This window comes from Oryza brachyantha, chromosome 2, assembly GCF_000231095.2.
Source record: "Oryza brachyantha chromosome 2, ObraRS2, whole genome shotgun sequence".
Taxonomy (NCBI): Eukaryota; Viridiplantae; Streptophyta; class Magnoliopsida; order Poales; family Poaceae; genus Oryza; species Oryza brachyantha.
In genome coordinates, this window is record NC_023164.2 from 12664223 (window position 1) to 12692104 (window position 27882).

The window sequence follows — 27882 nt, forward strand, 5'->3', positions numbered from 1 at the left end:
AATAAAAGTTGTTCACAAATTTAATCAAAATAAAGGCAACCGTTTCTTTCTTTGCCCTTTCTTTTTCTTAGTTGTGGGCCTTTTCTTCATGTTCCTTGGGCCTAGCCAAAGTCGAGCCCAAGCCATGGTTGCCCTAGTCAGCCGCTGCCCTCCTTCCCTCCTGGCTGGCCGCCCCTCCTCATTTCCCCTCTCTTTCCTTTCGCTTGTGTTTCCTTTTCTTGCACGATCTTTTTCCTTCCTTGCCGCAATCAATCTCTCCTTTCTCTTGGCTACGATCTCTTTTCCATTTTACCTATTCCTTTCCTTCTTTACGAGGATTGGTTTTCTAGTTTATTTTAATCTCATGTCCCTACCAAAGTTTCCATCTAATCTATTTCCCGCGCTATTTAAATGGACCTTGGCTTTGTTTCGTGTTATATCCCCTTTATGTGCGCTAGGCCCTCTCCTCCCTCTCCCTGCCCTAGCGCCGCTGCTGGTTGTTGTCGCCACCGTCACTGGTCATCTATGCCCTAGCCGTCGGTCGCATGTGTCCTTTTGTGTCTAGAATTCGTTGGGCGAATCTTTGTTTGCACGTGCGAATCTGCTGTTCATGTCGCATAGCCCGTATTGTTATTGTATTCATTTGTTGAGTACGATGGTTGTACTCAGCCTTGCAAATTCCCCCTTTTCCGTCAGACACAGGAGCCGTGTTAGATGACGATCCTTCAGAGGACTAGGCAAGTCGCTACACTCGAGGACTGCCTGTCGGCCGTTGTCTCGCTTCCTAGTTTATTTACTTTGCATTGTTTAAGACATGTTCTTTTATTTGTTTTGTAATATGATGGTACTATATTAATTTGTGTTCTATGTACCCGGTCTGATGATTTAATGAACATTAAAGTTTAGAATTTGGTTAAATTTCTAGGCATGATAAGTTGGTACTAGAGCCGACCTTGACCGTATGACAAGCCAAATAGAAATCCCTAAGGAGCTCTTTCCCCCTTCATGTGCATATTTGAGGTCTTCAAAATTTTGAATCCTTTTGAAAAAAGGGACGGTTCTTGTGGTTTGGGAAATTTCAAGCTCTTATTTACTTGGAGTTCAAAAATCTCTTAGACCATAGAATAGAGAAAAATGACAAGTTTTTTTGCGATGAGTTGGAAACTTTTGGGAAAAAATTAGTCAATGGATTAGGCCTAGGTCCTACTTTTGGATGCATGGAGTTATTGTGAACTCTTTTTCTATAATATGTAAGATATCTTGGCATTACTTCTTGTCGACTAGGTTGTATAGGTTTTTTCTCATGCAAAAATTTTATTTCATAAAGTTTTTGTTTTTTCCATGTTATTTATTTTGTTTATCTTTGTCTCTTAGCATCTATTGATTCCCTTCCTTTCTTTTTCTATAGATGCCTCCCCCAAACAGATATGGCAGGGTTTGTGTATGAGTTGTCATTGATGGTCCTCTTTTGCAACTTTGAGTATGCACATGAGTACACACTTGTTCCTCTACTCACGGGGGAATTTTCTCACAGAGTTTCCTTGGAAATGCCTGGTGTGAATGGAAAGGTTGGTTAATGATCTTACCCACAAGCTTGGCCACTGCATTGTCCTTGCCTTTTTTGAGCTTGAGGCACTTGGCGTCGAGTACCATCTTTGTGAGCACTTGGCAACCAATCTGGCATTCAACTTTTTGATCTCAATGGCTTTGGCTGCAACACAAGTGAAATACTCAATATTAATTTGATTCGGATGACTAAAGTGATAGAGGGACTCAAGTATTGAAGTGGATACCTTCGATGGTGTTCTAAGTAGTGATCCTAACCATCCAGAGCTCCTTAATCTTGGGCAAATATTTTTCCTCGCTTATCTTGGCCCTCTCAAGGATCTCATTCCTGTCGTGAGCAATTTACTCCAGATTCTCCATTTCGGGGCTTAGCAGTCATAGAGCTCGGGACTTGGTGTCGAACCTAGCTAGAATTTGTTGAAGCAAGAGGGAGAATATGAAAACGAGAACCAGGCATTTAAAGTGCATAAGAAAGTTTATATTACTTACTCCTAGGAGTCGTGCTGATCTGTTGATGTAGTGCTCCATCTAGGCGATGTCGTCATGGTTAGCCTGGGGATCGACGATTGTCCCATCTTGTACCCTAGGGTTAAGCTCCCATTTGATCCAGAAGGGCCTCATGACCTCATCACCAGGTGCTAGGAGTGCCTAGAGGCTAGGAGGTTCTCGGGGAATCTCTTCAACTTCATCATCGAAGGAGGGAGACGCACCAAGAGGAACAGAAGAATGATGAGGAGAAGAAGGAGGGGTAAGACGGTACTCGCGTGAAGGTGGCAGCACTTTAACTATGGGAGCTACAATATACCGGGTTGCCTCTACTTGGACACTCAACTCCTAAGTTAGGATGACTGGTCGAGGAATCGGCACCCTCTCTTCCTAGGCTTGGGTTGGTTTGTTGGAGGCTTGCCTGCCAGTTGACCCTTATTCAACCTAAGTGGTGGCCCCTGTTCCATCACTTCATCCTAATCAGACTCAAAACTCAATTTCATTTCACATCACCATTCACTGCCTACTCTCCAACTTGTTGTTCAATGTCTTCATCAACCTCTCTTGGTTTCAAGCTTGCACTGCTGCGAAGCTATGTGTACTACTCAGCCCCACACGGTTCTTCAATATTTTCCATGTTAGCCCAGTAACAGGCTCCACATTTGATTCTTCATCTCCACCTTTAGCCATCCATGTTTTTTTGTTTTTCTTTGTCCTCTCCTTTCTTCCATGTATTTTGTTGTTGTATTGAACAAAGACAAGTTGATCAAGACGCTCGACGGTTAATTTGTTTCTTCTCTGTGTATGATTCTGCAAAACATGAATGGAAATGTATAGTTAGGCATTAGAAGAAATATATATTTATAGGATTGCATAATTAAATATTCAATACTTAATAGGGTGGATATCTAACCTGTTCAAAGCAACTCCAATTTCTTTCACAAGTAGAAGCGCTAGTAGTCAAAGAAAGAATTCTTATGACCATCATTTGTAAAGTTGGAACACCACATCCATAATTTCTAAAATGCTTAGGCCAGCGCTGCAATGCAAGCAAAGATTCATGATGCTTTTCCTCTTCCGATCAATCTATGCATCTGTCATAATGGAGCACTCACTCTTAACCCAATCTTTTTTTCCACCTTTAACAACTTTTTGGCATCTTCCACTTCCTCATGCAACAATTTCTCCCTTAGCTCATGCTAATTTGGCTTCTTCTCACTAGGGCCAAAATGGCTAGCCACTTCCAACAACTGGTCAAATTCTTCATTGTTTATGGCATGGAAGGGTATTCCTGAAATTAAAGCAAAGCAAGATTAGCCTACTAAAGAATTCAAAGGTAGATTGATATACAAGTAGTCAAGTACTTACCATGCACATATACCCACTTGGCAATGAGACGCTTCAATGCAAGCTGCCTCCTTTTCACAATTTCTAAAACTTCTTTTTGTTGCCTTGTTGTCTTTGTGTTAATCAAATCACTTGGATCCATTGGAAGTGTGAACCTATCCATAGGCCCCACCTTCCGAAGTACCGAGCCTCCAACCTGATCAAGCCATTCTTCTTGGACTTAGGTTACATCATCATCATCATCTCCATCAAGGTCCACACTATTTCTTACATCTTGTTCTTTCTCTTGTCTAGCCTTCTTATTTCTCACAACCTCTTTTAAGGCGACCATCCACTTCTGTATTGCTTCTAGAGGAGCATTAGGGCAGGCTGTAACTGCACCTTTCTTTCCAGCTATGTAACACTTCAGCCTATATATTCCTGATGCACAATTTTAGGACTAAATTTGCATTTAATTATATCCCCATTGTTTTCATAAGCTAGCTCGCCATACTCACATCTGGCGTCATTGGAATTCCTATTCAACCTTTTCATTATATTTTTATTGGTGATGGCGGAGGCAGACATACCCAAGGAATTGATGTTGCTGACAACATTCTAAAACCTACACAAGTACACATTGAAATTTACTAATTTAGAAATTAGGAATAGCATCATGCATTCATGTTATCATCAGTTTATCATTTAGCAATACCATCCTGCCCATAAAAAAAATTTGTGCATAGAGTCCATACATATGAAAAACATGAAACTCCTAGTTTGTTCCCTCTATTCCTTTTATTCTAACTTCACAAAACATCAGGAGCAAATATATATAAACACAGGTTACAAGTTAGTGAATCACAATTAGGAACAGAGCAAGAACCGGAGTAATGCTTTACCTTAAGGTCAGAGAAGACCACGGTAGATCGGTGAGGAAATTGAGATGCCTTGGTAGCCTTGTAGTCCAGTGAGCAGGAGGAATGATAGAGGAGATGGAACAGAGCAGGAAGAAAGTAGAGAGAGTATAGGGAGGCAGAGAAAAAGTAGAGCAAGGGTGGCGGCAACGGCGTAACCTAGGAGGGAGTGCATGCGGCCACTAGCTAGCCACACTGGCATAGCGCAAGCCACCTCCCAGGGAGGAGAGGTGATACAGGCAAAAGAGAACAGGAGGGCAAGGAGCAAGCAGTGGCGACAACGGCGAGCAGAGATACCGGCGGCGAAAAGAAATAGCGGTGGCGACCAGAAGTTCAGAAAGAGAGTAGCAAGGAGAGAAAGAGGGAGGCGGTGGTTGTAACCCTAAATTCCTTCCCCTTTGCGCCCTATCTTTACTAGTCCCACGTGAAATTTCGCAGCCACGACGCGTAGCCAAAATTTTTGCCTGGCGCCATCGCCAAGTCGTAGCCTAGGCGTGTTGCTCCGCCGCCTAGTTGCTCCTCTCAATCGCCTAGTCTAGACCGCCCAGCCGCCTAAGACCGCCTAGGGCTGTTTAGAAGGCTCTCCCACCTACCATACTAAATACCACCTAAACGAGACATCTTGCTAGCGATTAGTGTCGAATCGTTGCCTAGGAGTCCTTAACAGCCGTCTAGGCGAACATTGTTTGTCATACACATATATTGTCTTGGAGCATGTGCTACAGCTGGCTATAAATATGCAGTCTGTTTTTCTCCTCCCTTATTTTCTCTTTTCTCCATATAAGCATAAATATGATCCGGTAATTTTCAGAGCCTATTTACATCACTTATTGTACTCGCTCTAACTTAGATTGGTATTTATTGGCAGGCACGTGGCCATTGGTTGATGGCTGGCTCACCTACCAACGGGGGTTGGTTATGGCCGCCCAGCAAATGGCCCCTTTGTATTAGGCCAATTTTAATAGAGGTTTCGTATTTGTGTCGTACATATTAATTAGGTGACACATTAGCACAAAAAAATATTTGTATGAAACTATGAGGAGAGCGAGAATTCATTTTATGGCTATGAAATGTTTGGGCACCGTTACCAAGTCTTCGATAACACAGTAAAACTCACATTGAGAGGCTTGAGTCGTTTCATGTAATCAAACTTTCAGCAGTAATTAAATATTTTATTTAGCTTTGGAAATGGTACAATGAAACATTGCACTGTGAGTAAATGTTTCATGCATTGTTTTATCAAGTTAGCTGTTTTGAAGACTATGTAGTGAAACTGGGCATTGAGACTAGCCTTAGCATGTACCTCGCAGGCGCAGCCGTAGGGATGAACACCTTGGCAAATTAAGTTATAACGGACAAATTAAACCATAGCTGATTCATCGCCCTTTTATTAATTTTCCACAGGTATATTCATATCTCACACACACAATAATTAATACAATATTACTTGAACAATATACAAGCACACAAACTTGCGAGCAATTAAGAAACGGCACACTGGCTGTGACTAACTGACGCGAGCATAACCACACAGCTGACAAACGTAACGGGCGAGTAGGCAGAATAGCAATCAGGAGTCATGCATCGATCGTCTTCGTCTTCAGCTTCGCTAATGGCGCACCTCGTTGTACGAGCAGCACCGGTCGCAGCCGCCGTAGTAGTACTGGCTGCACTCGCAGCAGCCGTACCAGCAGAAGTCAACCCTCCACGGAGCGCCGGCGCCGCCGCCGCCGCGTCCACCGTTTCCTGCCGGCGGTGTGTAACCGCCGCCATAGCCACCACCTGGTCCGCCGCCGGCGCCGGCGCCCCCCCCGCCGCCGCGCGGGTTGGGATCCTGTGGTGGCTCTGTACACATGTATATGGACGTAAATGGTCATCACATGCATGTGTTTCTCATTTTTTATATATATGCTATGTACTCCTATGTTTTAGATATGTACATATGCAAGAAGAATATTTTTTTTTTCAGATGATGAAAGCATTTTACATCGAGGACATAAAACATCAGCAACTTAATTAACTCAGGATCAGATTGATTAATCGATCGGGGTATATATATCTAATTATATAGATTTTTCGAATGAATCAAGTCGATATGATGCGTTAGCTCACGAGATTGCTGATCGCAGTTGACAAGGAGGGCGGCAGAGAGCAGGAGAGCGAACACAAGTAAGCCCTTGGACGCCATGCCTAGCTTGCTAGCTAATTAACTAACTCGATCAGCTCGATCCTTTCCTCTCACTGATTAATCAATTAAGATGGACTGTACTGCAAGTGTGGTGACAAGTTATGCATGCGAATTAACCAAGCGTATTTATAGGCAGAACGTACGAGGATAGCTCCTGCTGATCGAGCTATCTATTGGCCTGGTTGGAGAAGGATGCATGTGACCCAAGATTATAATTAATTAAACCAATTCTTCCGTTGAAACTATATAGAACGATGGGGAGTAGTAGTACATGCATGCCATTATTGAGTTCACTAGGTGTTCATATGTAATTAATTTACTCGGTCAGCTGCATGCTTGCTTAATTACATGAAGTTCAGCTAATTTACTCGAAAGATACATGTTGTTTCAGACATGATCGTGATCTCTATACCGTGCTGGTTTCCCCGTCAAGTTCCACATATATCAGTATAATTGTTTAATTTAGAGTACGGGTGTCAGTATGTTTTTGACCTTCAAGGTCCGTATAGCACCCCAATTTTTAAGAGTGGATAATCAACTAGTGAAAAGTCATCACCTCATTAAATTAATTAATACTCACATCATTAAAAATTAAAAATTGTAGCGCGCGCGTGGCCGGCTTGCATATATCCACATCAACTTTTCATGCACTCATACAGATCATGTGTTCTTTAAAGAAGAAATTTTTAGGTCATCAAAATTCAGATTCCGTTTGCGTTTTAGAGAACATAGCTTGTGTCTTTTTCTCAAGATAAAACTGGACATAGTTTTTCCAAGGATCAAGTCCTTCTTCACCTGCGATATTTGTTTCTTCAAAAGATTTGCATGTGCCAATATATTAAAAGACAAAGACCTATATACTCCCTTTGTAGTCTAATAATAACGTGATTGACTTTTTGATCATGTTACGTTATCTTAATTAAAAAAACTTTCGTACTTATTGTTTATTTTGTTATAATTGGTTGTTACTAAACTTTGATCATACTAATATTTTTCACATGTTTGCGCAATTTTTTTAAATAAAATAAATGATCAAATATGAGTCAAAAAAGTTGACGACGTATCTATTAAAATACATATGGAGTATTTTACACACCATAAGAGATCGACCGAATACCTTGGCGGCTTGGCAGACTGAGAAATCAAAAGGAGGTTAGTAGAACCTTACTATTAAAGAAACACTGGAGTTGAATTGAATGTTAAACCTTATGCTTATAAGCCAAAATTTAAATTTTAAACTTTAAATTTAGAGTTGATTTTGGGGGGTTTTACCGTTAATTTTATAGCCTTATCTTTTAGATCGCTAAGAATACATATATAAAATTTTTATTCATAAAGATAAAAAAAACCAAACAATCAGCTCCAGACCCTAATGTTGTTGCTTATTTACGGTCATCTTTTCGCTTCTAATTATGCTTATAAGCTAAACTTTAATTTTTTCAATCTTAAGTTGGAGTTGATTTTAGGCTTTTTTATTATATTTGTTTTTCAGCCTTTACTTTTAGATTATAAAAATATGTGCACATGAAGTTTTATTCATAAATTATTTTCATTTATAAATATGTTATTTAGCATTTTTTTTCCTAAAAGAGCCACCGCTTTGGTGAGCTGTGTGGCCAACATGGTATATTTGTGCTCAACCGGCCCAGGTAATACACCAAAGAGCATTGCCATTCCACTAACTAGAGGTGGATAAAATAAACCTAAGGATGGGCATGGTCAACCCACGGGTAGTTTAGGGTCAGCTATAGTTTAACAAAATGAACTAAGTTTCAATATAAAATAAATTTTTTCATTTAGTTGAACTAGAGTCGATCCTAAAATATCCATGGATCGACTCACGGCCATCTCTAAATAAACCGGGGCCAAGAACCAAACCTCCAAAACCTGAATAGTCCGGGGCATCGTTCGCAGCTCGGTCAGAGATTCGTAAAGAGCGTTTTTTGTTCTCCTTTGTTGAGCCTACTAAGGCCGCGTTCACCGACGTAGGTAAGTTACCTTACATCCCTCGTTTTTCGCGCGTACGTTTCTCAAACTACTAAACATCGTATTTTTTTTGCAAAAGTTCTTTTATAAAAAAGTTATTTTAAAAATCATATTAATATATTTCATATTTTTTAATAATTAATAATTAATTAATCATGTACTAATCTACTACTTTGTTTTCTGCGTTGGGTAAGTTAACTTACCTCCTCCCCTATCCAACGCGGCCTAAATCGGTAACTAGAACTAAGGGCATGCATTCATAATGCTCGATAAACCAAGCCGTTGGCTGAAAATCACAAAATCTGAAAGGAGAATTACCATATAGATGACGGTTGGACGACCAAAAGGGTGGATGTTAATTTTCAAAATTAGGTGCAATGACAAGAAACAGTAATATATGACAAGCATGGAACGGTTGTAATTAAAGCCACGGCCACATGTTTTCCTCCGGATTTCTAATTATGTGTCTTAAGAGATACCGTGTCAACAACGTTTCCTTATTACTATCAGTGGATTATTACCACTGATTATCGAAATGACTATCGCTAAATAATTTAGAAATGAACTTAGCAAAAAACTGCTTGCAACAAGTGGTCTAAACAATATATTTTTTTTTATTATTTAAATCGTGGTGAACATAATCGGTTTTCAATAATCTTGTGGAAAGTCTGAAAAGAATGCAACAGAGTTAAATACAACTAGCAGAGGAGACTGAATGGTAGGTAGAACCAAAACCCAAAAATCTTTTATCGGAAATAAAAGATTACCTCTGGTTATGCCGTTCCTGAGATTAACTTGATCGCGCCGCTCCTGTGCCACCGCTACCTTGATCGCGCCTCTCCTGCCGCTCCTGTGCCACCGGCGGATCGTTGAATTGTGCCACTCATATGCCTCCGATGAATCGTTGGAATCCAGATAATCACCGGTAGATGAAAAGCAGAATACGTAGATTGAATGTTCTCAACTTTATGGTTTCAACTGATCTAGAATCAACAACTAACAAAGTACATCAACAGCACTCCTATCAAAATAGTCGATCTAGAATCAACAACTAAATCTCACAAGTCCATTACCAAGTAGGAGTAGAACTCCTTATATTAGTAGAACTCATCTCTCCAAAATTATCTCCAATTAGAATCCAACTTTCCAAAATCAAGCCTTTGCGCTACAGTACCCACGCCTACAGTGTTCATGTCCGCTACCGTAACCAAACCCGAACAGTACTCAGTCACTACAGTAATCCGACCGCTACGGTACCAACCGTGTACCGTAGCGCCTCTTTCACTTTCCTTTTCTCCGTCAATTTCCTTTCCGTTTTCTTCGCAATTTCTCCGGCGCTTACACATATAACATGTAAAGCCCGTTACGATTCCATCTCATACAGTGTTCCTTCATCATGTATCACCTCGTATTCAACATCATCACCCGGTATCCTCGATCGTCCGGACCTTGGCTCCTTCCTGAGCCTGGTCACGATCACACCGCCGTTGACCGATACTGACCTTCGAGAATCACGACTCCAGTCCAACCATGTCACATGGCATCCTGACCATTCAAACCTCGGTTCCTCCTTAAACTTAGTCATCATCCTCACCATTGACCACAGTTGGCCTCAAGTTAACTGCCCACATAGAGACAAACAAACCGTTTCCGGGCACAGATATCGCAACCTGACCCACATTAGTCACACACTCACACCAACACAATAACTATATTCAAACCAAATTTTATCAATTTACAAGTCAATTGTTTATCACAAAATATAGATTATGACTATGATCTTATATAGGGAACATGCAGTCTTGTAAAACACTTACATGTAGCAAAGTGGGCTTAAGTCAACAGGTTAAGTTTATTGCGGTAGAACTAGTCTATCTGAGATCAAATTCTAGATTTAACACGGTGATTGTACTTACAACTAATTATTATTTTAGTTATACAAATCATATATATAACAGTCAATAGCTAGGCTCCAGTAGTGATTATAAATATTAACATATGGCCTATTCAGTCCACGGAGGTGTCTATCCTTCAAAGCTGCCTAGGGTGCAGGGATAGCGGGCTCCAACCACTTGACGCCACCCGTGTCTCCTCGGGGCTTCTCTTTGACTACCAAGATATAGTGTTCAACAACCTCATTCTCCTTCCGACACTTCCTTCGGTTCTAGCGAAGTATAATTAGAAGTGCCTTATTCAACGTCATCGTCATCATGGTGCTTAGATGGCTTGGGGCATGGCTTGTTCCACACCGCCGCCTCCTCCTTCTGGGACAACGATTGGCAAGGCTAAAGATCTCAACCGCTATGGAGACCATGTGTATACTCATTTTTACATATGGATAAATGACTCAAAACTCTAAAGAAAACTCTAACATACATGCCCACAAGAGGCCACTCATTCCTAATTATGGATGGTCGAGGGGTCGACCCATGGGTATTTTAAGTTCGACTTTAGTTCAACTAAATAAACTAAATTTTATTTTATGATGAAACTTAGTTCATTTTATTAAACTAGAGCTAACCCTAAATTACATGGGGTCAACCCATGCCCATCATTATTCCTAATGGACATGCCACTTCTCTTCTTGCATGGAACTTGAGAAAAAGACTCACCACATTTTTCTAGTCACTCTTACTACATGCAAATGAACTAACATTGCACTAGATCATCTACGTGTTCACTTAATAGACCCTTCTTGTTTGTACGGTGTCTATCAAGCAATTCGGTCTTTTCACCAAACACCAAGATCGGCAAGAGACTAAGAAAAACATTCTTAGCTCCATTATGCCTTTGCTTTATGCCATCCAAATTAGTGACTTCATCCTTGTCAATATCATGATGTCCTTGGCTTGATGACCATCAACTTATGATTTCATTCATCAACCTCGTCATGGTATGGCCTATTCCTTTGCACAACTCAAAAATAGCAAATCGGTTGTCATACTTTACTTGATGACCAACATAGTTGTATTTGAATGATATGAATTAATTTGTTGAGTATCCATTAATCGAAATGTCATATACTCACATATGTGCTCAATTTCAAAGTTCCAACACAAAGAATTTAGTGACCAATATAGACCTAAAAGATGCATAACACATGCGTAGGATTTTCTCCCCCTAAAATATGCAAACAAAATATATATAGAAGATGCAAGTGTATGCATAATTAAAGATGGACCAATAGGATAATATCCTATTCATTTATAGAAGACATGTGACATTGATATAGATAACCATATATGAATACCTTCGTAATCTTCATGTTTTCGATGTAAAAGAGATTAAATAAGATAGGGCTCAAATAGACGTTAACCTTAAACACATATATTGATAATAGGGAGAACATACGCAATAACATATTGGTAGGTATATGGAGATAGGAAGTGAGACATATACTTGACATCGATGCATCATATCCTTATCGAAATTTAGGTTCATCGCGAAAGAATGGATGGTCATCACATCTCATTATTAGAAACATCCTAGTTGACAAAAGAAAATGTTAATCCCAAAATATGGATTTATCGTCTATCACAAAGGCAACAATTACACAATTGCTTGATCGAATATCTTTCAATATTTTATCTACTTGGTGATGGATGATAACTCGATATAAACTATATAGAGATATAAAAGATTATTCTAGTTTAAGATAAATATCTCATACACTATATATGAAACAAAAATATAGAATAAACTCAATTTCAAAGTGTGCATAATCAATCAAGATCAATGAGAGAATTCAATCTATATTTTGATCCACATAGAGATCAAATGAAAACACAATGATTTTAGTACATATATCTCTCATTATTTTCATTTCCGAATTCAAATGAGACTAGACAAAGAGAATCTCATAAAAACATTAGTCCTACACAATTAGACTTATTATTAATCACCAAATCAAATTAATGACACTTGAACTTACAACGGTGAGTGACACATTTTTCAAGAGACGAGGAAAGATGGTATTACCCCCGTCCCATAATAACTTCATTTTTCGTTTTTTGTGTTCAATGTTTGACCATTCGTCTTATTTGAAAAATTTATTAAAAAACTTAAAAAGATTAGTCACATATAAAATACTATTTATGTTTTAGCATCTAGTAAGAATAAAAATATTAATCGTAAAAAAATTCAAATAAAACGAAGAGTTAAAGTATTGTAGTAAAAAACTGAAAAATGATCTTATTTCAGGACGGAGGTAGTAGGAAGGAGGTAACCAGGGTTTAATGAATAGGACCCTACGGATTAAGAAGGGGAACCCATCCACTGGCAATTGCGGAAGCATCAACTCACTATGTTGACTAACGTTAAAATTTTTTAATTATAAATATATATATATATATATATATATATATATATATATATATATATATATATATATATATATATATATAAACTTGGATAGGCCGAAATCCAGGCCCGTACGCATGGATGGGCCGGGATTAAGGCCCACTCAAACGAGCTGTAACGGAGCCCACCCACGTTCTCGTCTGGCCTTACTCTCGAGGTCGGCAACTTCGGCGGCGGCGCCACACCCAGTACCACCGGCGGCGGCGGCCAGCTCCCCTGCATATTGCTCATCGGCGCTGGCGCGAACTCGTCTCGCGTTCCGTTTCTTGGTAGGCGCCGGCGGCAGCAGCGGCAGTGCGAGCCTGGGAGGGGAGCCGTAGTCTCCCACACAGGGCCTCCCCTCTAAAACCCTGGGCTGCAAGGGGTGTCAAACGCGAGGGAGGGATAGATGCTGCGCTGCGTCTATGCGCAGCGGCGTTGGGCGCACCGGCGTGGCGGCTTCGTCGCCGGCGGGACGGGCTGGTCGCAGCGCCCTGCCCCCGCCGCGGCAGCTGCTGCGGCGGCGGGTGCGAAGAAGTCGGATTGGTGGGCGGTGGACGGCGAGATGCACGAGATCGGGGACGGCGTGCCGCACCGCGAGCGCTTCGCCATCCCGCGCGACAACCTCCCCAACCGCCGTCGGAAGCAGATGCGCGAGCAGTTCATGCGCCGCACGCGCCTCGTCCTCAAGGACACGGTAAATTGCCTGTGCTACTTAGCTCTGGTCCTCCCCCAATCCACGCGCTAGGTCGTTGTACGTTTCATCTCGATTACCCTTTGTTGGAAGGATTGTATTGACTTCGTGCATTTCTTGGTTTTCAATGGAAAGTAGGATAAATCACCTTGGTAATAAGCTGGTAAGCAGGTATTTGGAATCATGGAATAGGTAAAATTTGAGAAACATGAAATGAAACTCAAGATGCCATTGCAGCTGCAACTTAGGCCGCGCTCGATAGATTGGAGGGGGTGGTTTAGTTATCCGGCACGGAAAACATAGTAATAGATTAGTACATGATTAATTAATTATTAATTATTAAAAAAATATAAAATAGATTAATATGATTTTTTAAAACAACTTTTCTATAGAAAATTTTCGCAAAAAAAATACACCATTTAACATTTTGGGAAGCGTGCACACGGAAAATGAGGGGTATAAGTTAACCAGTAGGGGTTTGCCGAACACGGCCTTAGTTATAGAATGGAATGGAGACAGTGCTGCCAGTAGCAAGCCACAGAGCCCATTGGCAAAAAGGGATGTTAATTCCAATAGTATGGCTCCATTCTGTTTTTATTAAAAACCATGGAAATTATGCAGCAACTCAACTTGTTGTACTGTATTCTTTTCCTTTTTATGGTTAGTAAGATTATTCCAACCTTGCTCTTGAAAACTAAATACAGTATGTTTCACAGTTTCGGCCAACTTTCAGCTGCTATTAGAATGGATGCTGTTATTGGTGGAGATGTGAAAGTAGGTGAGAAAATTAAATAATGGATCGTTGTGATTGGTTGAGATGAATAGGTACATGGAGATGTTCTTATATTGTTGGACAAAATTTAATCTCTAAATGCCCTTATATTTTGGACGGAGGGAGTATTCAGGGAAAAAAAGGCAAACAAGAATCAAATGTGTTATTCTTGCATCTCTGAAAGCCAGTGAATAACTGAGGCTATCCTTAATTTAATTCTGTAAGACCTAACCACTGTTAGCTGTTTCCTGTGGATTGCAGATACGGATTCTTCAAATACATTTTAGGCATGCTGTACTCTTTATATCACTGTTGGTCCATTATTTCATTCTTTAGTTAGTGCGTAAACTTTGCTCACCAAAGACCAAACCACAGTTTTCTGGTTTTGTCTTTTGAGGTGAAGAGATACAAATTATGTGAATTGTGAAGGCTTTGATATGGAAATGAGATTCCATGAAAAACCTGTCATGCCACAGCTTAGGTAGGTTTGTCATTTCTTGGAATAAACCAGACAGGGCCATGTACTGTAGGGAGTTCATGTTTTTGGATTCATGAAAAATCCTTATTTCCCAATGTAAGCATTTTGGACTTGAAGAAATATCAAGTTCTGAGTTTTGTTGTATTTCATATTGCATGCCTACCTGTCCTCATTTGGTTACGCATGGTTTTTATCAAAAGCATTCATGTCAATAGCCTGTTTTAGCCATGCATTATCAGTCCCTTCATAGCTTCTTTGAGTTTCCCATAGTGTGCAGTTAATTAGAACAAACTGTTTAAATTCTTTTGTTTTAAATGTTCCTTGTGGTCAACGGTAGTTAGGAGCACAATTCACTATTTAGTATGGTACAGGAACTCTGCATAATTAACTGAACAGAAAACTTTCCCTGCTGATACTCTATTTATAAAGTGGTATGTTTAAAGATCATGAGAGAATGTACTTTTTAGTATTCCTTGTGTAGAAAGGCTCCATGCTCTTGTTGGATTTCAGATATCAGCATGGACTTCCATATTAGGGGACTGAACTTAATACCACAAAATTTGCAGGAACATGAAGCTTGGTGCAAAAATTATATGGAACTATACCAAGAACTTAGAGAGAATTGGGAAAGGTTATATTGGGATGAAGGTTTTTCAAAAAAGATTGCTGAAGATCATGCTAATTATGATTCTGCTGAAGAAGATGATATGGACTTCTCGCCTTACAGGTAGCAAATTTTGAATGTATCTTTTTTTGTCTTCTTTGTTTATGGGCTATTGAATTGGTCAATTTTTTCTCAGAATAAACATGAATTCATTATAACTACAAACTTCTGATAAAAGTTTGGTACGATTGAAACTTTTTCCACTTCTTTAGTACTTGTATTATCTATCCTTTTTGTTATCTGTTATTGCAACTGAGATTGATCTTTTTTGTTCTCAGATTATTCCAGCTTATAAATGTTTAGCAATATTTTAACTAGTTATCCTTTAATGGACTAGAGTGCTGGTAATATTTGTCATCTGTTGGAATGATCTCATTTGTTGTTTTCAATTGCAGCAGAAAAAGGCGCCCCAATGCAGAACCAAATAAGGTAATCTCAATGTATTTTTTTATGCATCTTATATATATCATTTATGTATGAACCTACCTGAAATGTTTCAATCTTGCTATGCTACATACGGAAACACAATTTGTACCTAAGCTGGCTGTACTGAAGGGGAATTCTTACTGATCCATGCATAACCTTGCTATGCTAAGGGGCGTTCAACCTGGTTTTGCCAAGCCATTTTTAACTGTGACATGCATTTTTAGACTGCACCCTGAAACTAATACAAAAAATAAATATTCATAGCATGTCCATGCAGGTCCGCAAACCCATTTGACCTCATATAAACAACCCTAGTATCAAACTTCAGTTAATGAAATTTTTCTATAACACATCGCATTAACTATAGTCAAAAGTCTGTGTCCTTTTAGTTTCTGGGGAAACTACTGAGTAATGATAATGGGCAATCAGATTCAGCACTCAGCTGCTTTGGAGATACGCCCTTAGAGCTCATCAGCAGTATTTCAGTTTGTCTTCGCAGCTGCTTAACTCAAAACTTTTGGTGGCATTGTCTAAGTAGTATTTGAGCCACATATTCATGGGTATGATGACCCTACGCAACCTTGTATTTTCACAATAAAATCCTAAGTTAGCACTGTCTTTGTTTCAGGACAATGTTTTTGGGGCAGGCAAGCATGGTGAAACATGGGAAAGAGTTGCTCAAATTCGTGACAAGTTTGAATATGACAGAGAAAGAAGAATGAGGGAACGAGGTAAACATTGGTGTCTTCATACTGTTTTTTTTTTCCCTTTTTGTCTTCCATTGTTATTTGTACCCCAGATAATGTATAGGTAGATGAAAGAATTATTAGTCATTTTCACTCAGTATAGATTTCTGAGACAAGTTGCTGATCTTGGGGTTCGACACCAGGAATTCCATTTCTAAAAATGCATCTCCACCTCTACCCATCCATAAAATCATTGATACTATCATACTACTATTCTTACAGTAAACATGTATGGTTAAATGTTTTGCCCATTTTTCACGCCCCTTTTCACAACTGAGCTAACCGTTTTTACACTGGTAGACATTTTTCACATGAATTTTTGTTCGTTGTGTTACTTTTGTTCAGTCTTTGTGTGCCATGTTTAATTATGTGCATTTATCTGTATTTCCCTGTGATGCAGCATTTGCTCCCATGAACATGGAGAACAGATTCAGGAACCAGCATGATTCAAACTACGCCTCAGCAAACAAGGAAGACAATTTTGGTTCACACGGCCCAGATTTTGGAAATGAAGCTAATCGAAGTTTTCAACGTGATACAAGTTTCAGGAACCGGCCCAATGTGAATTTCCAAAATGAATCAAGTATCAGAAATAACAACTATCCAAATTTCCGAAACCAACGTGACACAAGAAATCATATGATGTCTGATGATCAGGATTTCTAAGGATATGATCTTGCAGCGTGCAAGGTGGACAAATTGTACTACTCAAAGGAGCTGATTTTGTAGCTATGTAAGAGGAAACAGAATGTGTTGTAGTAGGTTTTATCACTGCCTTTTACGCTTCTTCTCATCATGTGTCAAGACGATGCAGGATGTCTACAACTAATAGCAAAGTGCAACGGCAATCTGAATAAATTCAGATCCAGCGCGTTCTTATTTTCTTTGAAGGATGGTCATTTCAGTAAGGGAACTCTGTCCAAAATTTACCCTCAAGTTCATCCATAATCCATTAGCATACGTGAAAAAATAGGCAGGAAATTACACCGTGGCAAGAAAATTGTCCTCCATATATGCTGCCTGATCCCATGATTGATTTTCTGTTCGGCTGTCCCTATTTTCTGTTCGGCTGTCCCTCCTTTCTTCGCACACAGCGCTGCTCGAATTGCTAAACGGTGTATTTTTTAAAGAAAAACTGCTTTAAAAATACCGTATTAATCTATTTCAATTTTTTTATAATTAACAATTAATTAATCATGTACTAATCTATTACTTTGTCTCACGCGCGCAGATAACTTAGCTCAAAACAAACCAAAACGAACGTGGCACGCGCGCAGATAACTTAGCTCAGAACGAACCAAACTGAACGTGGCTAAAATATGTAACCCAGTTTGCTACTAACCTTCCAGAGTCCTTTCGACAAAAAATCTCAAATTTTTCTATTTTCTGAAATCAAAACTCTATTATCTGAGTCTGTATCACGGTCACCTATATGGATAAAGATTTATCCAGTTTGGTAGTACAAATTCTCCATATCTGTAAAAAGGCCCAAACGAAGCTACAGAGCCCGGCCCACCAACAAACTATACGCCCTAGATCGAGCGATCCAATCCGATCGGACGGTCCAGATCCACTCGATGCCACTATAAGAGCAGCTACCACGCCCACGCTCAAAACCCTAGAGACCTAGGGCTTCCTCCTTCCCCTACGACCACACCCGCCGCCGCGCCGCCGCAGCCGTCTCCGTCTCCGTCTCCGGCAACCAGGTGCGAGTTTCCCCTGACCCCCATGCTCAGCCGAGGCATTCTCGTGTTCACCAGTTCTCTTCGTGTGGATAGTGTTCGTTTCGTCCGATCTGAGGCCCGATTCTGTTTTTGATCTACGCTGGTTGTGCTGTTCTTGAGGTCTCGGGTTACACCGTAATCGTTCCGGGATGTTGAGGATGCCATCGCTGGTAGTTGGGTAGAGCCGCAGTCACCGTGTGTTGTTAGGCTAAATAGAACTGCGGTTTAGCTCTTGATCTGGATTGACAATTTCGAGTCCTTTCGATCTGGTATGACTAGCCACTAGGATGTTGTTGTTTTTCTAGGGCTTTATTTGTAATATAGGGAGCCATACATTTGAACAGATTCTTTTTTACTACCTGGAGTCCCCGGGGGCACAAAATTTGTATCATCTTCATGAGCACGTAATGTCCTTGCTAATTATTGATCACCGTGGAGTAGTTTTGTTGCAAAGCAGGCCTTTTCGTTTTAACTGTCAAAGTAGCCGCATCGTGACTTGTTTCGGAACATGTTTTTCTTTTCTGTTAGATTCAGAATACTAGATATGCCATTGAGAAGTGTCGCACTGTTTCTGTGATGCAGCAATTTCTTCACTTGATAAAACTATGATAATGCTTTGGGTGTCATTTTTAGACCGTTCTCATGCTTTGGGTGTCATTTTTAGACCGTTCTCATATGTGGTGATCTGATGTATCCTTTATTACATGCATTCTGTACATATAATGAATTATTACACATTGAAAATCATCCATTCATCTGTAGTTCTTAGTGAGGTGCATTTTCATATATAATGATGTTTGGCATCCTTTAGGTCATTTAAAAAATTATGCTATTTGCTGTCTGTGTGCAAATTACATTAATAACGTTTGTAATTGAACTCTGTATTAGTGATATACATTAACATATCATATGCTGAGTTTGGATAGAAGCCTATCTGTTTCTTTACTCTTTGTTAGCTAGTGCTTGTGTGTCATTTATTCAATGTTTACAAATTGGAGCTATGTTACAGATGTGATATGGTTTTACTCATACTGTCTTGATTGAAGCTTGTGGTTTTTTGATACCACATTGTAGCCCAACGATACTTATATTTTGCAGACAAAATGGTGAGAGTCAGCGTCCTCAATGATGCTCTGAAAACAATGTACAATGCTGAGAAACGTGGGAAGCGACAAGTGATGATCCGACCGTCATCAAAAGTTATCATCAAATTTCTCATTGTGATGCAAAAGCACGGTAAGCCTTCTGTCTGTCTTCATGCATGATCACTACTTGTAATATGAGCTGCAAAACTATGGTTAATACTTGTCAAGATATAGGGCTGATTGCTGCCATAATTAATCATATTGTATATCTGCAATTTAGGATATATTGGTGAATTCGAGTTTGTGGATGACCACCGCTCTGGCAAGATTGTTGTTGAACTTAATGGGCGCCTCAACAAGTGTGGCGTCATCAGTCCACGCTTCGATGTTGGCGTCAAGGAGATTGAATCATGGACTGCCAGGCTGCTTCCCTCTAGACAGGTTTGTAGTACATCGGAAAAAAACTATAACTTATCTAGAATCATCACTTAGCTTCAGCTTCACTTATTTCATATTTCTATGAAATGTTACTAAAGTTTTATTACCTTCTGCACTGCAGTTCGGGTACATTGTCCTGACTACTTCAGCTGGCATTATGGACCATGAGGAGGCTCGCAGAAAGAACGTTGGTGGGAAGGTCCTTGGTTTCTTCTACTGAAAGAGACTCTACGGGGTTTTCGTATACAGTAGATGGATTCTCCCAGTGAGTGTTAGTGGAAGAGCATTTTATTAGCAGTCGAGTCAAAACCTTGTTAAGATGATCTGCGATGTCTGAATTGCCCTTTAATGCCTTGTGCTTTCTTTTTGTGACTTAAGTAAGCTGCTGTATTGCTCCTTGGATGCAACATGACTTTTTTTTATGTCTTGAGTTATTACTGAAAATTCCTGGAAGCTAATATGGTCTCGTTTGCCTCGTTTCCTCTGATGGGTCTAGCAGCACCACTTGCTTACTTGGGATACTGCTTTTCTACATAGTTCAGTAATCCATTTTAGCTGTACAGGAGGCTTTTGTTGAAGTTGTATGCTTGTAAATCTACAATCATATGGCGATTCTAGCTTGCAGCATGTTGCATGCTGGGCAGTTACTGTGATAGTGTGGTCAGCTTTGTCGCTTGCTTCATGTGAAATATGGATGTTGGAACATGGAATAGTTGTGGGCTACCTTGCTAGAAGTGAATTAGGCCAGTGCGCAATTGTTTTTTTATTTGGGCTTAATTGGTAAGCCTGAACGTAAAATTGAAAGCCCTAAGATCAATTTACCGTGTATACAGTCCTTATTTATTCAGGACAGGAAACATGATTTTTATTATTTTATGAACCTTTTTTATTTTTTTAAGAAAAACTAAACAGCTTCTAGACATATTTTAAAACCTAAATCTTTCGGCCAAATAACATGTCTACTGCATTATTCTAATTGATGTGGTCAAACAATGCTATGTGCGGTCAATCCGTTGCTTGCTTATGTAGATATTTTCCTTGGCGTAACAGTGCTGTTTGGGCACAAGTGGATGTAGCAACATTCTTCTGCTACATCAATCTAACTGGCGTGGCCAAACAACACTAGCGTAACAACTTTGTTTGGTCACCCCGAGTGGGAAAATGGGAATAATTAACTTTTTACGATTATTAGAAATAATGTTAATATATTTGTCACTGGCTCCTATATCATAAATACATGAGGGCCTATATATTATAGACAGCGGGTGACCAAAAGTTAAATGTCCTGGGAAAAGGTGGCCAAAAAAATTCAAATCTGGAAATAATTTTGGTTTACTTTAAATATTAAAAATGAAACAGTTCATAAAATATAAAGAAAATTCTAGAAAACGGCTGATAAACAAAATACGTATTTTATGCTCATGAACCCTCTTGTTAAAGCTTACTAGTTTCAAAATACGTATTTTATGCTCATGAACCCTCTTGTTAAAGCTTACTAGTTTCAAAATACGTATTTTATGCTCGTGAATCCTCTTGTTATACACTAGAAAACGGTCAACAGACAAAAAAAATACTCTAGAACCCTTTTGTTAAAGCTTAGTAGTTATTTAGAGCATGTGTGCGGTTTTTTTTTTTTTTTTTGCGGGAGCACGACGGAGAGGAGGAAGGATGGACGACTTCTAAAGTAGTAAAGATAAGTGAAATAAATGTATACACTAGTACAATACAAAAATTAGGGATAAGTCCATTTGGAAATCCCCCTTAAACCATTCTGTTAGTAGGAAATGGACTTTGATGATAAATAATATAAGGGCACGTACAAATACAATTATAAGCAGACTCTATATTGATATGCAAATAAATATGATGGTATAAAGAAAAGAGAGAAAAGAAAAACCGTTATTATGCATGATAACGAATTCGAGTCGACTCTTCATATTTATTGATGGAAATTTTAGTGTATGGGTCGGATAAAAAGGGATGGATGGTAATAACAAATTATTTAGTTGTATTAATGAAGAAATCATAACTGATTTTACCTTTACACGTCATTATAAGATAAGTTTTTAGGTGCGGTTGAAAAAAGAGTTGATGTTAAAGCCCTACTTTCGAACGTGTCTTAAAAACACGTTTGCCTGACATGCAGTAGTCGTTAAACCAAGATGGTAGATTTAGATGTGCAATTTTCAAGTTTACGGACCTAAGTGACATCCACTCTCAACTTTAAGGACCTAGATGTACAATTTAAATGTTTAAGAACCTAAATGACATCCACTTCCAAGTTTAAAGATCTAGATGTGTAATTTTTAAGTTTATGGACCTAGATGACATCCACTGCCAAGTTTAAGGACCAACCATATATTTTTCTCATTCTACAAAAAGGACACCACATCCTACGTCGTGCCTTTCCAGACAAAAAAAAGAAGAAGAAGAACACCGGTGCACGTCCTGGCAGGCCAACCTTCAGCAACATGCAAAGCAATACCGCCAAAATTTACGCTATGTGACCCATTTTTGGAAGTAGTTACAGAAATTGACCAGTCTTAAAACTTATTAAAATAATTCAATCGTTTTACTCTGTGCAATTCTTGAAGCCGCGGAGGTCCTTCGTCTCCACGCCATGGCTCGGCACAGACAATGTTGACTCAGTGCGGCTTATCTAGAAGGTAGGAACTGTTAGATATACACAAAATACGTTGTAACCATATATGGTTGAGAGAAGTTTGTTGGGCTATAGATAGAAGATTATATCTCTTGTGTATTAGGTGCAGCCTAACCATCGTAATCAACCATATATATATGCTTGTACTATCTCAGCCGTATTAGGCTTGGAAAATTAACACGCAGCCGTCTCACCGCAGACGTTCCACGCTTCACATGGTATCAGAGCTAGCTTAATTCTAGATTAGATTGAGATGGCTAGTTCATCCTCCTCCATGGCAGCCACAAACTCTTTGGTTGGCATCCAGATCTCTGAAAAGCTAACCAAGTAAAATTATGCATTCTGGTCTGCACAAGTTCTCACAGCCTTGCGAGGCGCGAGACTGGAAGGATTCATCTCCAGCAAGGCGACACCACCACCTGCCGAGATAGAGCAAAAAGAAGAAATGAAGGAGGAAGAAAAAGAGAAGACAATCAAGATCCCAAACCCGGCAGCAAATGAATGGTTTGCCACTGACCAACAGGTCCTTGGCTTCCTGTTCTCTTCGCTGTCGAGGGAGATCCTGTCTCAGGTTGCCGGCGCAGCAACAGCAACACAGGCATGGAAGACCATCAGCGACATGTTCGCATCCAAATCACGTGCTGGCCTCATCAACATGCGGCTGGCACTCACCTCCACGCAGAAAGGCGCCATGACAATCATAGAATATGTGGCCAAGATAAGATCAATTGCAGATGAACTCGCTGCAGCAGGCAAGCCAATTGATCAAGATGATCTTATTGCATATATTATTAATGGTCTTGATGCAGATTTTGATCCGGTCGTCGAAGCTCTCGTCGCCCAAGCTGAACTTGTCACAGTGACTGAGATGTATTCACATATCCTGAATTTTGAGAACAAAATTCGGCTTCGTCAAGCATATATGTCAGCTTCCACCAACGCCGTCAACCGCAACAATCTGCCTCGCGGTGGCGGTCGCAGCGGCATGCAGCGAGGACGCGGCGACCATGGCGGTGGCCGCACTGGTGGTCACGGCAACAACTCAGGTCGTGGCAACAATGAAGGAGGTCGCGGTGATAATCGCCCCACCTGCCAAGTGTGTCACAAAAGAGGGCATGTAGCCTCTGAATGCTGGCATCGCTTTGATGAAACTTATGTTCCTGATGAAAAGCTTGGTGGTGCAGCGACTTATGCATATGGTACGGATAGCCACTGGTATGTGGATACTGGTGCAACCGATCATATCACAAGTCAACTTGACAAGCTCACAACCAAAGAGAAGTATCAAGGCACTGATCGGATTCATACAGCTAGTGGCGAAGGTATGGATATAGCGCATATTGGTCATTCCTATGTTTCTACTCCTAGTCGCCCCTTGCATCTTAAAAATATTCTTCATGTGCCTCAAGCATCAAAAAATCTTGTGTCAGTTCATAAACTTATTGCTGATAACTATGCTTTCCTTGAGATTCATCACAAATATTTTTTGATCAAGGACAAGGCCACGAAGAAAATACTTCTTGAAGGACCATGCCGACGAGGACTCTACCCCCTACCTGCCGGAGCACAAATAAAGCAAGCTTTTGCAGTTTCACCATCGTTTGAGTGGTGGCATGATCGTCTTGGGCATGCTTCGAAGCCCATAGTTCTTAAAGTTATTAGTCGCAATAATTTACCTTGCAGCAATAAAACTCCTAGTGAGTCCGTGTGTGATGTTTTTCTTCAAGCAAAATGTCATCAACTTCCTTTCTCTAGATCATCAAGCATAGCTACTAATCCTTTGGAACTCATTCACTCTGATGTATGGGGCCAAGCCTCTGATTCTGTCGGAGGGAAACGATACTATGTTAGTTTCATTGATGATCATAGTAAATTTGTTTGGATATATTTCCTTAAATTTAAATCAGAAGTTTTTGAGAAATTTTATGAATTTTAGCGCATGGTCGAAAGACAGTTCGATCACAAGATCATTGCGATGCAAACTGATTGGGGAGGAGAATATGAAAAATTGCACACTTTCTTTGCGAAAATTTGCATATCTCATCAAGTGTCTTGCCCTCACACCCATCAACAGAACGGTGCTGTTGAACGCAAGCACCGTCACATCGTTGAAGTAGGATTGTCTCTCCTTTCCCATGCCTCTATGCCTTTAAAATTTTGGGACGAAGCTTTTCTCGCTGTCGTTTATCTTATTAATCGTCTCCCTAGCAAGGTTATCAACTTTGCCACACCTCTTGAAAAGCTTTTTGGTCGCAAACCTGACTACCAATCTCTTCACAGTTTTGGATGTGCGTGTTGGCCGAATCTCAGACCATACAACACTCACAAACTTCAATTTCGTTCCAAAAAATATGCCTTCCTTGGATTTAGTAACATGCATAAAGGCTTTAAATGCCTTGACATAGCCACTGGCCGCGTCTATGTTTCTCGTGATGTTACGTTTGATGAGTATGAATTTCCCTTTGCTCAGCTACACTCAAACGCCGGAGCTCGTCTTCGTGCTGAGATTTCTCTCCTTCCAGAACATCTTTTACCGCATGCATCTGATCAAGGGGGAGTGAAACATAGAAGCACTGACCATATGCATGATTATATCCTGCCTAACAGTCCAAATAGCAGCTCTGTTGGTGCAGAAAATGCAGAAATAGGCGCTGAAATATATCCAGGTGTTCTCACTGGTGTGCACCAAGCAAATACGGAAGTACAAGGGGCATCCACCACGTATGATCGATCCCAGGAACAGGCAGCAACAGAAGCAGTCACCGTCCAACCGAATGATACCACCTCACCTCAATCGCCACCACAAGCCGAACCACAGCAATTGGAAGACGACGTGTCGCAGCAGCCTGCCTCTGTACCTGGTAATGATGCGGACGGGATGATTGATGCACGTACTGGTGTCGTCGGATCACCTGCGCAAAGTGCTCCTGTGGCCACTTCAGCGCCAATCTCTGAGGTAACATTCAGGCCCAAAACCAGATTACAGAGTGGCATCCGAAAAGAAAAATTTTATACTGATGGCACTGTTAAGTATAGTTGCTTTACATCATCTGGAGAACCCCAGAATCTAACTGAAGCCCTAGAAGATATTCATTGGAAAAAGGCCATGAATGAAGAGTATGATGCACTTATAAAAAATAAAACTTGGCATTTAGTTCCTCCTAAAAAAGGGCTCAATATAATAGATTGCAAATGGGTGTATAGAATTAAAAGGAAGGCTGATGGGAGCTTAGACAGATACAAGGCCAAACTTGTAGCAAAGGGATTTAAACAACGGTATGGTATTGATTATGAAGACACATTTAGTCCTGTTGTGAAAGCAGCCACTATTAGGACTATTTTATCCATAGCAGTGTCTAGAGGATGGAGTCTTTGTCAGCTAGATGTTAAAAATGCCTTCTTACATGGTGTTTTAGAAGAAGAGGTCTATATGAAACAACCCCCGGGATATGAGCAGTTGAACCATAAAAATTATGTGTGCAAGTTAGACAAAGCACTATATGGCCTGAAACAAGCACCAAGGGCATGGTATGCTAGACTGAGTACAAAGTTACATGAGCTAGGATTTATACCATCAAAATCTGACACTTCTCTGTTCTTTTATAACAAAGGAGGCATTACTATCTTTATGCTTGTTTATGTTGATGATATCATTATGACTAGTTTTGCATCAGAAGCAACATCAGTACTTCTGAAAGGACTAAGTCAAGATTTTTCCTTAAAAGATCTGGGAGAGCTTCACTTCTTTCTTGGTATTGAAGTGAACAAAGCACGAGATGGTGTGATCCTCACACAAGAGAAGTATGCATCTGATATTTTAAAGAGAGTAGGGATGAATGACTGTAAACCAGTCAATACTCCTCTATCTATTTCAGAAAAACTATCAGCACAGGGTGATACACCTCTTGGACCAAGTGAGCACACAATACAGAAGCATAGTTGGGGCACTTCAGTACCTCACTTTAACCAGACCTGACATATCCTTTTCAGTGAATAAGGTTTGTCAGTATTTACATGCTCCAATCACAGAACACTGGGCTGCTGTTAAAAGAATATTGAGATATCTCAAATACACCAAGCAACTTGGACTAAAGATTAGCAAATCTAACTCTCTGCTTGTAAGTGCTTTCTCTTATGCAGATTGGGCAGGTTGCTTAGATGATAGGCGATCTACTGGTGGCTTTGCAGTCTTCATAGGACCAAATCTGATTTCATGGAGCGCAAGAAAACAAGCTACAGTCTCTAGGTCAAGTACAGAGGCAGAATACAAGGCTCTAGCTAATGCAATAGCAGAGGTCATGTGGATCCAGACCTTGCTTCATGAAATAGGCATAATAGCGATTAGAGCTGCTAAAATATGGTGTGATAATATTGGAGCAAAATATTTGATAGCTAACCCAGTGTTCCATGCTTGTACTAAACATATAGAGGTTGATTATCACTTTGTGAGAGAGAGGGTGGCTCGAAAGTTACTTGAGGTTGGATACATTTCTACCAATGATCAAGTAGCAGATGGTTTTACTAAAACCTTGACAGTTCGACAGATGGAAATGTTTAGACACAATCTAAATATTACAGGTTTAGATTGAGGGGGAGTGTTAGATATACACAAAATACGTTGTAACCATATATGGTTGAGAGAAGGTTGTTGGGCTATAGATAGAAGATTATATCTCCTGTGTATTAGGTGCAGCCTAACCACCGTAATCAACCATATATGTATATGCTTGTACTATCTCAGCCGTATTAGGCTTGGAAAATTAACACGCAGCCGTCTCACCGTAGACGTTCCACGCTTCACAGGAACATCATCACGCAACCTCCTTGGCACGGAGATGAATGACCTCCATGCTGTTGGGGGCAGCATGGAGCAAACAGTTCATCCTTTAAATTAGTTTTTAAACTGGTGTATTTTCATAATTTATTCTTGAAAGGGTTAAATAGGGGCAATTCCTAGGACAAAGCAGAAATTAGAGAGAGGAAGAATATATAGAGAAAACTAGGGGTTATAAAGCCATATCTAGTGAACAAAGCGTGATTCATCCAAAAACTTTACACAAAATATATTTAAACCAGAAATTTTGCATGTAAGTATACAGCCCAAAATGGCTCAACAAAATATTTTTTTGATACTGCAAGAAAAAAAAAGACAAAAGTGAATCAGTACTTGAACCATGTTTACAGAAAAGTTCATTTTCAATCGTGTTCAAGTTACTTCCAAGTAACCTGCAAAGAAATTGTTAAAACTACTTCTAAAGCCCACAAATTTTGCATGTTACATATGATTGGTTTTAAATTTGTTTTCATTCATTTCTTATATGATGTCAAATGCAGCTATATATGGGCTTAAAAAGTTTGTTTTGATACTGCATGAAAATAAGTGAAGTGAAAAAGTTATTAGTGCTTC

General features: G+C 39.9%; 2 protein-coding genes and 1 non-coding gene across 4 annotated transcripts; all 3 read left to right on the forward strand.

Moving 5' to 3' along the window:
* Positions 1–12997: 12997 nt before the first annotated feature.
* LOC102710763 lies at positions 12998–17554 on the forward strand. Of its 2 annotated transcripts, none has more exons than XM_015833106.2 (5): positions 12998–13483; positions 15297–15457; positions 15790–15823; positions 16449–16551; positions 16967–17554. In XM_015833106.2, exons 1-5 carry the CDS (start codon positions 13196–13198, stop codon positions 17230–17232), a joined length of 852 nt encoding a protein of 283 aa, XP_015688592.2. In that variant the 5' UTR covers positions 12998–13195; the 3' UTR covers positions 17233–17554. The 2 variants fall into 2 exon arrangements, with proteins under 2 accessions (XP_015688592.2, XP_040377032.1); XM_040521098.1 differs by having other exon boundaries at positions 15793–15823.
* Positions 17555–18180: 626 nt separating this feature from the next.
* Positions 18181–20266, forward strand: LOC102718988 (40S ribosomal protein S15a-1). Its single transcript, XM_006647237.2, has 4 exons — positions 18181–18272; positions 19389–19526; positions 19656–19816; positions 19935–20266. Exons 2-4 carry the CDS (start codon positions 19394–19396, stop codon positions 20031–20033), a joined length of 393 nt encoding a protein of 130 aa, XP_006647300.1. The 5' UTR covers positions 18181–18272; positions 19389–19393; the 3' UTR covers positions 20034–20266.
* Positions 20267–23232: 2966 nt separating this feature from the next.
* On the forward strand, positions 23233–23371 carry LOC121053710. Its single transcript, XR_005811254.1, has one exon. It is a non-coding gene; the product is annotated as a small nucleolar RNA Z247 (small nucleolar RNA).
* The last annotated feature ends 4511 nt before the right edge of the window (positions 23372–27882 follow it).